At 36.2% G+C, this 16,231-nt stretch overlaps 3 protein-coding genes across 3 annotated transcripts in view; all 3 read right to left on the reverse strand.

Annotated features, from left to right (window-relative positions):
- Positions 1–3,571: 3,571 nt before the first annotated feature.
- Positions 3,572–4,495, reverse strand: LOC147842994 (uncharacterized). The gene is made up of 3 exons (XM_087260111.1): positions 4,471–4,495; positions 4,045–4,359; positions 3,572–3,888 (listed from the first exon to the last, which is right to left on the reverse strand). The coding sequence occupies exons 1-3, from the start codon at positions 4,493–4,495 to the stop codon at positions 3,599–3,601; spliced, it is 630 nt and encodes a 209-aa protein (XP_087116237.1). The 3' UTR covers positions 3,572–3,598.
- A 3,153-nt stretch (positions 4,496–7,648) lies between these two features.
- On the reverse strand, positions 7,649–8,335 carry LOC100331412 (histone H4). Its single transcript, XM_087260574.1, has one exon. The coding sequence runs from the start codon at positions 8,298–8,300 to the stop codon at positions 7,989–7,991; it is 312 nt and encodes a 103-aa protein (XP_087116700.1). The 5' UTR covers positions 8,301–8,335; the 3' UTR covers positions 7,649–7,988.
- Positions 8,336–9,732: 1,397 nt separating this feature from the next.
- si:cabz01036006.1 overlaps positions 9,733–16,231 on the reverse strand; it is a 61,658-nt gene continuing 55,159 nt past the window's right edge. Inside the window, exons 23-26 of the mRNA XM_087260157.1 lie at positions 13,877–13,930; positions 11,477–11,536; positions 10,382–10,447; positions 9,733–10,126 (exon numbers count right to left, since the gene is read on the reverse strand). Coding sequence (XP_087116283.1) covers positions 10,119–10,126; positions 10,382–10,447; positions 11,477–11,536; positions 13,877–13,930 — 188 coding nt within the window. The 3' untranslated portion in view covers positions 9,733–10,118. The remainder of the gene's footprint in view (positions 10,127–10,381; positions 10,448–11,476; positions 11,537–13,876; positions 13,931–16,231) is intronic.

The raw sequence follows: 16,231 nt of genomic DNA on the forward strand, positions 1-16,231 counted from the left end.
AAATGTTCAGACAGAATACAAGACTGGTCACTACAACTGAAAAAGGTGGTTTAACATCTCCTTTATTGTCAGATCAGGATTTCAAATCGCTGCTAAGACAGCACATGGACTCAATTACAGAGTCAGTCAGGCTAAATTTGACAAAGAAATTTAGCATTGACCCAGATAATGTTTGGACATTAGATGAATGCAAGAAAGTGCTTGATGCATGCATTCGCAAAAACAATGTAAAAGGCATTATCTGCTGCTACAGAGAATTCAGTTTATCTCGAGCTAAACAAAAAGCTCAAGCTAAATCTGAATTAGAGAAACAGATCCAAGAGCTTCATGCTAAGATAACCTCATTAACAAAACAACTGAACCTCAAGAAATCAAAAACTGACATTGAGGAGGTTAGTCAGCCTGATAATAAGCATCCTGACTTACAAATTGTCTCTGAAACAGACATTTCCATCCAGTCAGATAGCGATTTACCTATAGGCTCAGTAGAGGTTTGTGGTGCCAGAAGATCAAAGAGAACTAAGAGTTCACACAACAACACTTCTGTTGTTCAAATTCAAACAGTTTCCAGAACACTAGGACCTAAAGAAATAGACAGACTATCTCAAAGCTTACCATCAGCACGCACAAATTTTGCAGAGTTTAGCAGAGCACTAATCAGCAAAATGCGTCTTTAATACATGTCATTAACAGAAGTCACCCAGCTAATGTCTCAAATTCTCACTGAATCTGAATTCAACAGTTTTGAGCATACTGTGACCTCTAAATTACAACATGCCAGTAAGGATGATTTGAGAGAGGGTGTTTTGAAAGCTCTAAAGAACATTGTTGGCCCAAAGATCGACTGGTCAAAAGTGACTTGTTGTGTGCAAAGGAAAGATGAATCTGTGAATGAATTCACTGAGAGATTTTGTCAATCCGCCATAACTTACAGTGGATTAGCTGATAATTCGGACAGTGTGCTAGATGATAAGGGACCCCTAGTCCGCATCTGGTCAGATGGCCTTGCAACTGAATACAGACAAGCTTTGCCATTTCTTAATATCACCTGGTCTTCCACCACTCTCAGAAATAATCTTAACAGTTTAGCTTTGTGGGAAAGAGACTCTTACATCAAAGACAGAGTCAGATTTGAAGCAGCTGCCACTAAGGTCAACACAGAAAAGACATCAAATCACAAATGTCTTAGGAAAAATATCTGTTGTCATTACTGTGGAAAAAAAGGACATTGGATGAGGGAGTGTAGAAAGAATAAAAAGAACTTTAAAGAGATGAACAGGGTAAATCAACTTCTGAACAGTTTGCTAAATGCCCTCAACATACCCCTCCCCTCATCACTAAATCCATTGAGCTGTCCACAAAGATGCTAACCATTTTTTGGCTGTAAGTGCTTAATGTCCCAGTTCATTTACAATTAAGATGAAAGACTCTTTGTAAAAAGACACAAAGGAAACTTCTTCCTTTTTATTGGGGAACTCTGCTTAAGTCCACTTACAGCCTTGAATGTGTTTAACACATTTTCCAATCACTACCCATTCAATGTTATGATGTCTGATAGGACTGATATTTATTGAATGATAGTTTGTGTCTCACATTTTAAAGTTTGCCCACCACACTCAGGGACAGAACAGGACACACAAACCAGTGAGGAGCCCAGGGCAGAACTGAAAGCAACAGGCTTCAGGGGCCGCACCCTGTGGTGAAGACTCCCTTTTTCTCCCCCCATCCTCACCTCACTGTTTTATAGGTGTCATAACTTTAAGATTAGGAGACAGAAAATACACAACACTACACGATCATCAACTTAACACCACTACACGATCACCTGAATAACTAGACACATGAACTGTGTGATCATACAAGTCTATGCATGAATACTGCTGGTCTGCTGTTTCCTTGTTTTCTTGTGTGCAGGTTAACCCATAAACACTGCATCTTCTCAAGAAACACTGATCTAGAGCATCACTACGAAGATCCATGAATGACAGGAAGTCATCAGATCAACTCTGTGCTGGAGAAGAACCAAAAGAAACACACCTCACAAAAGACTGAACACTATTCACAAGCCATGGACTTTCAGAAGATCTGCAGTTTAACTACATGATTTTTTGTGTCATCATGTAGGATTTATGACGTTACAACTGATTGTCATAAACGTGTGAACAGTTTAGAAATCTACACTTACATCTACGTAGATATTGAAATGACACAGAATAAGTTAAATGTGCCTGTAACTTTTTAAGTTACATGACTAGAAGATGGGGCTTCTGTTATCAAACAGAAGCCATTGAATGGTTTTAGGAAAGCTTACAAATTTATATTTTTTTGTGAGAGTTTTAAATAACTCTCAAAGGGGGAACTGTGGAAATATAAATTTCTATCAACTAATTCCAAATGAACAATAATCTACGTATAACTGAAAAGTTATATTCTCTGGTTTTTAATTATATAATTTCATTAACATCCCAGCTAGGAGGGACATTTAACCTTTATCTCTCTGACGACAGGCTAAGTCAGTGATGCAAATGCTTTAAACGACTCTGTCTTTGTCTTCGGGTGTTGCTTTTATGCTACAGAAACCCTATGTTGATTAACTTGTGTGGTCAGTAGCTGGGCCGTTTTTTAACACCTATGCCAGGCTGACTCCAACTCTTAATTTGCATACTTTGTTTAGCCAAATCCCCTCCTCCTAAGAACACAATATAGACATGAAATCTTTGTCTTAATTCAGACTAATTCAGACTTATGTGAGACTTGTGAGAGACTTGTGAAAGAACTTGCAGACTGCGGACCTCTAGTAGGCTCTTGCAGACCCATAGACATCTTGAAGACGCTGTATGACTGCAGATTAACCAACACGTCTCAATAAAGGAATTCTGCTTGTTTCGAGTCTCCTGGACTGGGTTCTCTCTTCTTTTTCAACTCATTTATTTTTTTTTTACAACACAAGCTTTGAGACAAACTTCATTAACCTCATTTATGTTGCTTAATTTCATGCCCTGTTAATCATCTTGACACATCATCTGCATTTTGTTCTTATTTAATTAAATTATTAATTAATAATTAATAATTTATTGGAGATTCCAACATTATTCAGCTGTGTGTTAATCTGCCGTTCACAAGTCTTTTATACAGAGAAATCTATCAGGTCTTTGGATAACTATGCATTCAGATGTTAACTTCCAAATAAATTTTAAAAGAAGTTCAAATTGTTGCAGATGAAACGTAACAGGAAACATGATCTAAATTCCCAAGTGGCTAGATATTAATTAATAGTCATTTAAACAACTTTACCAATGCCTCTCTAGTTGATGCTTGGTCTTGTTCGTCTGCATGTTTGTAGTTTGTTTCCCCTGAGTTTGTAGTTCTAAATAATGTATTGTCCAATGCGCAATATATTGTGGGCAATATTAGCATTTAAAGCATGGACGGTTCCACACTTCAAATTTCTATTGGAAAAAGTTCAATTGAGACAGAGCATTTGATGAAGTATTACTAGGACACAGTAACTTAAAAATAAAGATGAAAGCACAGAACTTTAGAATAAATAACCCTGCACTGTTCTCAAAAATTCATTTTTATGATGACCTTCAATATTTTATTCAGTATTTGAACAAAGACCTGTAATTGTATATTTAGATTCCTCAGTGCACACTAGAGTCTCCTCAGTGCTCTTTCTGCTGACGTTGTTGTCCGCTGTGCAGGAGACTGTGCTGCTCTCTGCTGGATGGAGGCTGATGTTCAGCTGTGGTCCAAGATTCTTGCCCTGATCACTGTTCCAGCTGTAGGCTGAGTTCAGGTCATCCAGTGTTTCACAATGGAGATGAAACGTGCAGTTTTTTGACAGACGGGAAATCTTGTACTTAATCTGCACATTTTTGATGCGATCTGTTGGAGAATTATATACAGCAGTTAATTGACACTGTTGCTTCATAAACAAAGTCTTCAGCTGCAGGTAAATCACTACAGATGTAGGCAGCTGTTAAATGATTGTGTGCAGTTTCATAGTTTAACCTTTAAAGCATTTAAATAAGTCGAACTCACTGTGAACATGCAGCGCAATCAGTTTTGTTGGATGTTGACCTCCTCCTACTTTTGCTGCAACAATTGTGAAGTTTCCAGAATCCTGATGTTTCAGATCCTCTATTGTTATACTGATATGGTCATTATTTGTCTTTATCCTTCCAGGAAATAATGATGGTTTCACTAATGTAATCTGATCTTTTTCATACTCCAAAAATATATTGTCATTAAATCTCCATTCTACAGTTAGATTGTCTTTTGGATGATTAGCAGGTAAATCCAGTGAGTCTCCGACAGCTTTGTACACAACCTCAACATCTCCACCAGCACATGAACCTAAACATACAGACATAAAAACAACTGATGAACTACTTTGATGTTAGATTAAAATCAACATCAAATACTCTGATGAGAAATGCAAAAGAGAGAAATTTTGCCAAAGTATACAGTCATTCTTCATGTAAGGTGCCATGGTTTTCCTTGAGCAGTTTAAATAAACTGTAAATGTCAATAAATGATCAAATGTTTGCATGTTTGTATTCTAAGATAAACACACATTTGTCTACTTAATAGTCACATTTTTGCTTAAATATACATTTGATTGAGTTTGAGAGATCACTATATACATGCAATAGTATTTTATTTTTTAACAAAAAAAGTGAATATGGATTTGAATATATATTTTTATTTTGTTGCATTAAACAATTGTTGCATTTTAAAAATTAAGAGAAACTGCCAAACAAATGTCTACACTGTATAAAATATCATGTTAATTAAGAGTGTATCGTGATTCACAGATGTTTTATGTGTATAGATATTACAAAGTAGATATAAAAGTCCCATAATGTATTTTCTAACCATAAATTTGACACAGTTGACATTTTAGTAGCTTGAAACAATAAAAAATAAAGATCACACTTTATTATTATAGCAAATAGCATTAATAACAAACCATTAACTAAGACCTTTGGCTTAATGAACTTTTAAATAATTAGTAAGGTAGTAGGGATTGGTTAGAAAAATTGGATGCTTATTGAGGCTAATTAACAGACAGGTTACAAGCCAGTAGTAAATGGTGTAAATTGTTGAAAAAAAATGTTGCCTAATGAAACATGTAAATAAATATATTTATATGTTAATATACAAAAAAAATTAAAAACAGAAAACTTTTTATTGTTATAAAGTTTCCCATAATAATGACAATAATAATAATAATAATAATAATAATAATAATAATACTAAGAAAAAGAAGAAGAAGAAGAAAAGTTGCCCCTTTAAGGAGTTTGTTCTACTTCCTGTATACAAAGGCCACTGCAGGTGCTGGCTAATCTGGAAATTAATGAGTGCATTCGCTAATTTTATTTTATTTTTTTTATTTAAAAATAAAAAAATGCTGGTTGAACAATGAACACGATGGCAAATAAAGCAAGAGAGGTATTTTGTGGACAGACGACGAGGTCGAGTTGCTACTAAACATAACAAATAAATAACTGCACAATGGTGCCTAAAACAGACAATAGTGCAAACAACGCTCCCATTTCTTTGTCTATGTTGTTGTTTACAGTGAAGGCTGGTCTGCTGTCTTCCGGTAGCGTTACAGCCATGTGTTATAGTCATGTGAAAGGAGCTTGACGAATAAGGGAAGGATACGCAATGACACAAAAGCCCCAATCAGACAGGCGAACGTCTGCAGCCCCGCCTCCATTTTCAGACGTCTCAGTTTTCCCTCATCCACACTGAGACGGAGCAGCAGCATTTTAGAATGAAAACAGCCTCTCCAGTGTTTCCAAAACGCTCCGTTTTCGGCACTCAAAAAGTCCGGCGTAGTGTGGACGAGGGCATAACCGTAGCAAAACTTATATGTTTTCGAACTAAAACACGTCAGTGTAAACGGGGCCTGAAGCTAAGTAGAGCTGAGTTTGGTCAGTACCTGGATGGAAGACCACATGGGAACACTAAGCTGCTGTTGGAAGTGGAGTTGCGGTCTGTGTGAGTCCTATTGCCCCAGTGTAGTGAAGGGGACACCGTCTTTCAGACGAGACGTTAAGCCGAGGTCCTGACTCTCTGTAGTCATTAAAAATCCCATGGTACTTCTTGTCAAGAGTAGGGGTGTAACCTTTGTGACCCTGGCCGAATTCCCTCCATCAGCTCTTACAATCATGGCCTCTAAATCATCCCTATTCACTGAATTGGCTCTATCACTGTCTCTCCACTCCACCTATAGCTGGTTTGTGGTGAGCACACTGGCGCCATTGTCCTGTGGCTGCTGTTGCATCATTTAAGTGGATGCTGCACACTGGTTGTAATGCGTCTCCCCCCCCACCCCCTTGGTTATAATTGTATTGAACCGCATTTAAATTGTATAACACAATTAACAGAAGAGGGTGCATTCACAGTACAATCCATTTCTTAGTTTATTTTAAACAAACGTGTGGAGTCCACATCTCCCCACAGCAACAAGCTAACCTCCATACCTTTCTACATGCTCTTGTTGGAGGAGTTCAAAACACCTAAAATTCACATTGGGCTCATCCATTGAAACGGACACTAGTCTCCTTAGGTCGAGGGGATGCACACACTCCTGAGATCAACAAATAAAGAAAAAAATCAGGCCAGAAATAACTGAATGTATCAACATAAATACAAATTAGTGTCATTTAAAATAAACCTTATATACAGAGATTATGCTGTAAATGCAGCCACCCTTTTTCAACTAATTGTGCATATATTCAATGTCTATTGAAACACGTATAGCCCTATATAATACAGTATCATTGTCCTAGTTCTTAACTATCCACCCTTGGCACATAGGCTTTTGCCATCGATCTGTTCAAGTTTTACTTTTCATGATTATTGAAGTTATCCTCTAAGGGCTTGAGTGTCCACATATGTGGACAGCACAATTTTAGCTCTTAAGTGGTTGTTTAAAATTCTTTGAATTTTTTTATATTTTGTTACAGACATAGTGTCATCCAGCAACATTTGCAGCATATGAAATGTCCCAAACACTATTTTAACTGTTGTAAATGGGACAAAATTTAGATTTTACTCTAATAGTCAAAAGCAAGTAAAAAAAAAAAAAAAAAGAAAAATATATATGTTAAACAGGCATTAAAAAAATGGGAAAAGGGTTTTATGTAAATTTGAATGACGAGTCCACATATATGGACATAATTTTTCTCTGAAAGTACATGATCATATGAAAAGATGATACTTAGATCTTTATTCTAATTAGGTTCCAATAAGCCCAAATAGCAAAGAGAAATAAAAATAAATGCATGTAAAAACACCTTGGGACTTAAGTCACCGCCTTCTTCGAGCCGTTCTTGGGTGCAGGTTCCGCTGGTTCAGGCATGTTCTATTGATGAAAATCTGATTAAATGAATAAGTTACGTGTGCGCACACTGGCAATTTATTGTGTTCTTTTGCAGATTTTAGCAAAGCAGCCTTCTCCGATTGGTGCATTGGAACATTAAATCTCTGCCGCTGATTTCATTGGTCATAAAGGAGACACGCTTGCAAGTAGATCTACCAATTGTATGCTTTAAAACTGTAGGCCCCGCCCAGAGTCACTTTCGCAGAGATAACAGCCGCCCATCGCTTTACTTAAGTAAATTGCTCAGAATAAGTTGTTTTCAAATCATTGTTTAACTTATAAGAAAACAAATAACTAGCGTCAATAACATTTCTAGTAACACACTCCTCATTTTATCAAGTTATAGTTTCATAGAAGTAATGTCATCCGTTTTACACACTTAACTTGTAAATTAAACAGACTTACGTAATAATATATGCTAATAACAGAACTTACAAACATGTTCAGATAACACGTATATAAAAAAAAAAACTCCATATAACAAATTATAAAAATACACAAGGAATAATAGGCAAATATTAATCACTCTCTTATGACAGTGTGGGTGGCTCTTAAAAGAGCCTTTGGTTTTAGGATTGGTCCTGGATGTTTAACCACCGAATCCGTACAGAGTACGTCCCTGACGTTTCAGCGCGTACACAACATCCATGGCGGTCACGGTCTTCCTCTTGGCGTGCTCGGTGTATGTGACAGCATCACGAATCACATTCTCCAGAAACACTTTGAGCACACCGCGGGTTTCCTCGTAGATCAGACCAGAGATACGCTTGACTCCACCACGGCGAGCGAGACGACGAATGGCGGGTTTAGTGATACCCTGGATGTTATCGCGCAGAACTTTGCGATGACGCTTAGCGCCTCCCTTTCCCAATCCTTTACCGCCTTTGCCTCTTCCTGACATGTTGAGTATCAGTCAAGCCTTCAATTCAAATGTATAGTCTGGAACTGCATTCGAGAGGCTTTACAGTCGCTTAGACGACCTAGTTGAAACACTATAAAGGCGGAGCTACAACGCAACGTAACAGTAAACGCGTCAATCCCCCAGACCTCGTGGGTCTGCTGTAGTTTTCTTTTGGAATTATGCAAATAACCGACACCTCACCAAAAACCCTTTACCAAATAATTTTATAAATGTACTTTACGGGCAATATTTACGGCTTTGCAGTGGATGTGAGTGAGATTAATAGTACATTTTAGGACGCGGATTTCGCAGGTTCTGGCATAATTACAGTTACAGTAAATTTTAAATTATAATGCCAGTTTTTTACTGAACACTGGCTTTATCTGCTGCCTTATGTTATGCATGTCTTGATAACCCCAGATATAGTGTGAGTTCATTGGACACATTTAACCTTTCTTCTTACACAAGAAAATGCTTTACAACGTTAACCCCGACCATCGACAGTTACCGCTAGAGCCAGCCTGCAATCGAACCAACTGTGAGGCGACAGCGCTACCCACTGCGCCGTTTCTAGTTATAAAAAGAAAAGTGGTAATTTTGTTTTAACTGTAAAAAAAATTTAATATAATCCTGAATATTTTTGTATTTTTTTCTCGAAAATATCACAATTATCACATTATGTATGCAACTGTAAAGTTTATTAAATGTCCTTACATATTATACTAGAGAACAAAAAAAAATCTGGGCACACAATGCTGTGATGTATTGATGAGTGGGTCAGATGTGCAGTACAGCCTGTAGATAATATATAGGCCTATGTGTTTAACTGTCTTCTGCAAGATTAAATAAAATAGGGGAAAGCAGCTCTTAATGTTGTCTGGGTGTTCAAAGAGTAAAAAGCAGATCCAGTACACATCCATAATGCAAAAACTTTTATAAAATAAAAATATGTTATCAACACTTTATTCAAAAATGTCGGACTGTTTTATCAATTATGTACACATTCTTACCTTTATATTTGAATGAATTAGCATACTACTTTTATTTTTCAGGGGTCGCTACAGTGGAATTAACCGCCAACTATTCCAGCATATGTTTTAGGCAGCGGATGCCCTTTCAGCTGCAACCCTGTAATGGGAAGCATCTATACACACACACACGCACACACACACACACACACACAAACACACACACACACACACACAAAACGACCCAATTCACTTATAGCGCATGTGTTTTGACTGTGGAGGAAACCGGAGGACCAGAAGAAAACTCACACCAACCACTGAGCCACCGTGCCATCCTTTTTAACAAATTTTACAGGATCAAAAATATTGAAAATAGTTAAAATAGCTGAACTGTGTTTGACTCCCAGCATCTATTGGTTAAAATATCTATTTTAACATGGAAAAAGCCATTCAAAATATCGATATTTGTTGGTATGTTTATTTTTCAAATATAAATCTCACACTTCAACTCAAGCAATATAGCATTAATGAAATATATAAAAATATACGAATGTAAAAAGCATTATATATGTCATAACATTATCTTAATCAATATCAATAATCAAATCAATTACAATATTCTTCAGTCTCATCGCTGTGCATCGCTAATATAATTAAAGCTATTTGACTTAGATCTAACCTCAAACATAAATGTTCACAAAAAATTCTCAGTAAAACAGGTTATGTATGCTTGTATAAAATACAGTTTATCTGAATGATTCATGTGCAGAAGCAGTTCACTCAAAGTAATTTCTGAAGCAAAGCGAGCACTGGTGTTCATCTCTTCTGGCGTCTGTTTTCTTCACTGCACTCACAGACCTTTAAAAACATCATGCAGATGAATGCAGTTAATGCCAATAAAACACAACATGAGCATATATAGTTTAAGATCACAATTAACCCTTGATCATCAGAAATAACTGCACATTAAACAGATTTATCATGTAAAACATTGTATTTCTGTTCAAAGAACCAGAACACAGTCCACATGATGAGCAAATTATCTGTTTTTTGTGAGTTACTGTTATATTCTGAAGTAAATAATAATTATAATAAAATAACTGATGATCTTACGTGTTTTCTTCTTCTTCTTGCTTAAAACTTGAGCATATGTTGCATCACCTCCGGCATCAGCGCCTGCTGAGAGCAGATAACAATAAAATACTGATCAAATTCTCCACAAACCAGGGGCAAATTTCAAAGAGATCACCATTAAAATTTTATCATGTCTTCTTAGTTACACTTAAAAAAAAATGCTGCCTTAAACTTTTAAGTTGACATTCACATTTAACTTTTGTAGTTATTTTAACTTACAGTTGGGTCCATAAATATTTGGACATTAACTCAATTCTAACATTTTTGACTCTAAATACACCAACACAGTGGATTTCAAATGAAACAAACATGATGTGCTTCAACTGTTTTAACTGCAGCAGTGTGCTCTGATGCAGAAAAGCACATAATGGTTAAAGGAATAGCTCACATGAAAATATTTTTATATATTATAGCATTTATTTTGGTTGTTCATTCCTCTGTGGCGACCCCAGATTAATAAAGGGACTAAGCCGAAATAAAATGAATGAATTACATAATCTATTGTATTTATTATTTAAATTTTAATTTACATAATTTACCATAGGGCAGCACGGTGGCTCAGTGGTTAGCACTGTCGCCTCACAGCAAGAAGGTCCATGGTTTGAGTCCCGGCTGGGTCAGTTGGCATTCCTATGTGGAGTTTGCATGTTCTCCCCGTGTTGGCGTGGGTTTCCTCCACAGTCCAAACACATGCGCTATAGGTGAATTGGGTAAATTAAATTGGCCGTTGTGTCTGAGTGTGAATGAGAGTGTAGTTTCAAAAATCTTTTTTTTACATTGTCAAATGTGTTTTCGTGTTCTTGTGTCCCTTTAAAATATGTTTTAACGAATATTGAACCCGATAACATTGTCTTTTAAAGTATTTGTCTGTCCTTCTGTGGATGTCAAAGTTACTGGTTTCCTACAATCGTCAAAAACTCCTTTTGTGTTTAAAAGAAAAAAGTTTATTTATAAATATTTGGAGCCATTTAAGTGTAAAGAACAACTGTGTAAGTGTTTTTTTTTTTTTTTTGGGCAAACTCTCCCTTTTACACTTAAGGTTCGACTGTAGAGATAAAAATGAGTTTCTCTCACCTCCATCTGTGTTGAGCTTCAGTTCAGAATATAGTGTGTCTCCAGACTTACTGCTCATCCCTGAACAACACAAGAACAATGAATGAATATAAAACTTTACATCCATAACTACAGTGAGTATGCAATGACAGACAACAAACTGTTGAAGAATTATTAAATAATACACACCCAAGGGGATGTTACTGTTAAATTATTAGAAAATAATGAACAATGTGCAGTGTTTTTTTTAATAATCCAAAAGACTGGAGTCTGCATTATAACATGTACATAACTCCCATGATAAACAAGAAGCCACTGCATTTCGATATATCACAAGAAATTCATCCAAGTTATATCACGATATTTGTAAAAGAAAAAAAAAAGTTATAAGATACATTACTTTTATTAACAACTCAAGCTGAAAACTCTTCTGCCCCCCATTTTGTATTTTTTGTTTAATTAAGAATGTAGCAGGATCGCAAATAATTGCGACTTTTTGTTAATTATACGTTGGATTCAGTGATCGCGGAATCACAAAAAACTGGGGGTTCTGATAAATACCGATGAATCAATAATGTATCACATGTGAAAATATCAAGATATATCCGCATATCGATATTTTGTCCCACGCCTAGTTTGTGACTGTGCGTAGGCTGTGCTGGACCATAGACTAATAGTGCCATGATGCGGAAAGGTTATGTCAGGCTCTTGAAGGTATGGCGTTGTTGGGATTTCGTACCCTTCGCATTTCAGTTTGATGCAGTGTCCAACTTCACTAAAGTGGAAAGCCTCTAAGTTTCCTTCAGGGAACCATGGTTCCAGTCGTAACCTGGGTTGTTTTATAAGTAATTTTCAATGGGCTGTATTAATGCCTGTGTACACCTGGGGTGCGTTTCCCAAACAACTACGTAACTCGCAGCTGGACTATCATAGTATGATGCATCGTTTGGGAAAAGAACGATGTAGTGACGAGTGTTTCCCAAAACCCCTAGTTTCTCCGTAACAGATCCATCACTTGAACCATGTTAGTTATAATGTAAAATGTTCATAATGATGCTCTAAACGGGGTGGAGTAACAACTTCTTTAGTGAAGAACCCATTATTTCTGTGCAAATTATATTGTTTTACACACACACGCATAAAACAAATTCAATATTAGTTTTGGTAAAAACATGCACTTGCTTTCCATATTAATTGAATTATATGTAAATGGCTCATATAGCCTGTGTTTCCTTTACAGATATTATTGAGAACATTAAATATTCTATTCTAAAACATAAAATCACTTACAAAAGCTAACACGTATCTAATCTCATAAATAAATCATATAAATAATGTATTAATAATAATAATGTATAATAATGATAAAACTGTAAAAATACTTTGAAAGCAAATTACACCTAAGAGATGACTTTAATCATTCCAAGTTTAAAAGTTAGAAGATTCTAAATGAATAGGGCATAGGGGGGATAACTGTGAATAGAACACAGCCAGGAACTATGTTTCTAACTACAGCTCCAGAGATGTAGTTGCAAGTGTACAAGTTTGCGACGCAGTTTGCGAATGTTCATTGGAACGATGGATTTGGGAAACAGCAAATCAACTATGTTTGTAACGATGGAATTTGCAAACTTAGTTGACTAACGATGGTTTTCGGACACGCAGCCCAGGATGGTTAACTTGCTTGAGTATCACTTGAGTTTCATGCCTCATGACTAAACAGATGGTGCTAATGGGAGTGTACATGTGAGTTCTGCAGCACAAAAACACTTTGGTGGAGACGTACATAGCCATAGTGGTTGGGGTTATACAGAAAAAGAAAAGCATGACAAATACACATAGAAAAAGCATGAGGGTCACATTGTCACGGTATGTTGAGGGACGGAGACAAAAAGGGTGTAGGATCCAAGAGCAGTTTTAATGAGATGCAGATAACAGCAAAACAAGATATCCAAAAATCAAAGTATCAAAATAACAACAACAAAACAAAACAAAAGAATCTATGCAAAAGTACTGTATGTCAAAAGCACTGTCGCCTCACAACAAGAAGGTTGCTGGTTGAAGCATTTCTGTGTGGAGATTGCATGTTCTCCCTGTGTTGGCGTGGGTTTCCTCCAGGTGCTCTGGTTTCCCCCACAGTCCAAACACATGCGCTAAACTGAATTGCTAAATTGGCTGTAGTGTATATGTGTGAATCCAAGACTGTGGGTGTTTTCCAGTACAGGGTTGCGGCGGAAAGGGCATCCACAGTGTAAAACATATTCTGGATAAGTTGGCGGTTCATTGCGCTGTGGCGACCCCTGATTAATAAAGGGACTAAGCCGAAGGAGAATAAATGAATGAATGTTGTAAAAATAGTGGAGATGGGCACGAGCGATACTTTATTTTCATATGATCTGTAACAGAACATCTATTACTTACCGCCATGTTTCTCCTTAGACTTCATTTCAATCAGAACATCAGAAATTCCAGCACCTGAAATGGGAAAAAAAACAATAGTTTGTTTATTTCACTCTTAGATGTGTATATGCTTGTTTTAATATCCCTGGAGTAAATTTACAAATGCTCAGAGTCATTATTTTAAGCAAAAGCTGTCGGTTGTGAGTGTAGTGACTGTTGTGATACACTTGAAGTATGGAGTCAATCTGGGGTCAAATACACTTGCAAAATAAAAGACAAAATGCAGGGTTCCATACAATTCATTCATGTTGTCCCAGCACAAACTGCTTAAGTTAACTTGACACTTTACCAAATTTAAGTGGATTGAACATAAAAAAATTAAGTTGTCCCAATAAAATCTCAAGAATTGTGTTGCTTCTACTCATTTTTAATAAGTAAAAAACTAGCAAAATATAAATAAATAAATAAATGAGTAAAGTACTGAAAAAAAAAATAAATAAATAAATACAAATCTCCAAAAGTCGCAAAGCAGAAATTCATTTTTGATTTTTAAATAAAAAAATAACTTTGCTAACAAAAATAAGAAACTGCAAAGGGAAAATTAAGTTTAGAGAAATAAAAATGAAATTTACAAACAAAAAAACAACAGCAAATAAATCAAGAAGTGCAAAAAAAAAAAAAAAAGACACTCAAATATTTGCAATTGAAAAAAAAAAAATTATGTTTGCAAAACATTTTTTATTGCATTGCCTTTAAAAATTTTGCCTGGTCAATTGCAATGCTCATTTTGGATTACAAACCATGAGTTTGCGATGCTGTTTTCACAAGGAGGCTGTCAAAGGGGAGTCAAGGGAACTTGAGCGTTTAGGGCAGGCCCAGACCTGCCTCCATTTAAGCAAAATCATCATCTGGAGACACAAGCTGCGTCCCAAATCCCATACTTATGCACTATTCTACGCCATTTTGTAGTATAAATAATGCAAGTGCTTTTACTAAAAACTCTAATAATAAAAAGTGCACTTTAATTAGCCGGATGCTGCATTCATTCAGCTGTTAAAATGAAGTGTGTAATGATGGACACGTCAACTGCTGCTCCTTTGCTCACGTAGCGAAAGGGGCGGAGCTATCGGGCGCACAAGTTGGATAACTTTATATGATGGATGGTGAAAGCAAAACTCTCCTACGAGAGTGATTAGAGTGCCTCCCAATGGGGAATATGTTTATACTCATGGCAGGTATTATTTGGTAGTTTGGCTGTTTATTTCACTGATTTGGCGACCGTCAAACATAATCTGGGAAATGGTTTGAATTTCCATCTAGTAAAAAAACATTAGTGCTCCATTTGGGATGACACTACATACATATGCTATGCTGTTGGGTGTGTAAGTGCATAAGTACATAGCGTATGAGTGCATAATATATAGTGTGTCATTTGGGACACAGCTACAGATTAGATTAAAATGTCTTTGTTGTCCCAGAAGGGCGATTAGGTTTACTTTCACTCTCACCTCATACACTTGTCCAATACTATTGAGATTTGTGCCCAGGGTCTTTTGAGATTGATGAACAATTTTGAAAAGTCTGTTTTTGTCCCCCTTAAATGACCATACTAGCATATTACTGCAAAAGTTAAAAGAGACTCAATAAAAGAAGAATAAAATGTCCAAAGTAGAGGCCTCTCCACAATAAATCACTTCAACTTCCTCAAATAAAACAGTCTTTGATTTGCCTTTTTACAGATAAAATTATTGGCCTCAAAGTTCAGTTTATCATCCAGAATGGTTTCCAGGTATTTATACTCACTCACTGTCTCAACAACAGTACCATTTATAGTGGTAGTAGTAGCATTAGAAATAGAGTTATGCCGAAAATCAATAAGCATCTCTTTCATTTTTGAGATGTTAAGTTGTAAATATGAGTCTTTGCACCAAGCAACAAAGCTGTCCAACACTAGGCAATGACCCTTTTTATGATCAAGCAAAAGACTGACAATGACAGAATTATCAGCATACTTCATTATATACCTCGATTTAAATTTACTCTGACAGTCATTAGTGTAAAGCACAAAAAATTGTGATGATAAAACATATCCCTGTGGAAAACCTGTTGAGCAATAAATAGGTCCGGGCCTGCTGTAAACACCCAAGCTCCATCGACTCCGTCCCCATGTCAAATCAGGGCCACAAAGTTAAAAGAGCAGAATCGTGAAGTGCAAAGTGAAAACAGCATTGCAAACTCATGGTTGACTAAAAAGCAAATCAATGTGAGTATTGCAATTGACTGTATGAGTTTTGTAAAAAAATGTTTTGCAAATATGAATATGTATATTTTTTTATTTATTGTAATTTTTTTGTTTGTTTTTGCACTGCTTGATTT

This window comes from Danio rerio, chromosome 7, assembly GCF_052040795.2.
Source record: "Danio rerio strain M-AB ecotype USA chromosome 7, GRCz13ab, whole genome shotgun sequence".
In the NCBI taxonomy this organism is placed as follows: Eukaryota; Metazoa; Chordata; class Actinopteri; order Cypriniformes; family Danionidae; genus Danio; species Danio rerio.

Excerpts from the sequence above, each read along its gene's own strand:
- LOC147842994 (XM_087260111.1), bottom strand. The coding sequence starts at position 4,495 with ATGGCACCTTACATGAAGAATGACT. Across the intron at positions 4,360-4,470 it reads ACCTTACATGAAGAATGACT|GTTCATGTGCTGGTGGAGAT; the intron begins GTATACTTTGGC and ends CTGTATGTTTAG. Across the intron at positions 3,889-4,044 it reads GATTGCGCTGCATGTTCACA|ATCGCATCAAAAATGTGCAG; the intron begins GTGAGTTCGACT and ends ATTCTCCAACAG.
- LOC100331412 (XM_087260574.1), bottom strand. The coding sequence starts at position 8,300 with ATGTCAGGAAGAGGCAAAGGCGGTAAAGGATTGGGAAAGGGAGGCGCT.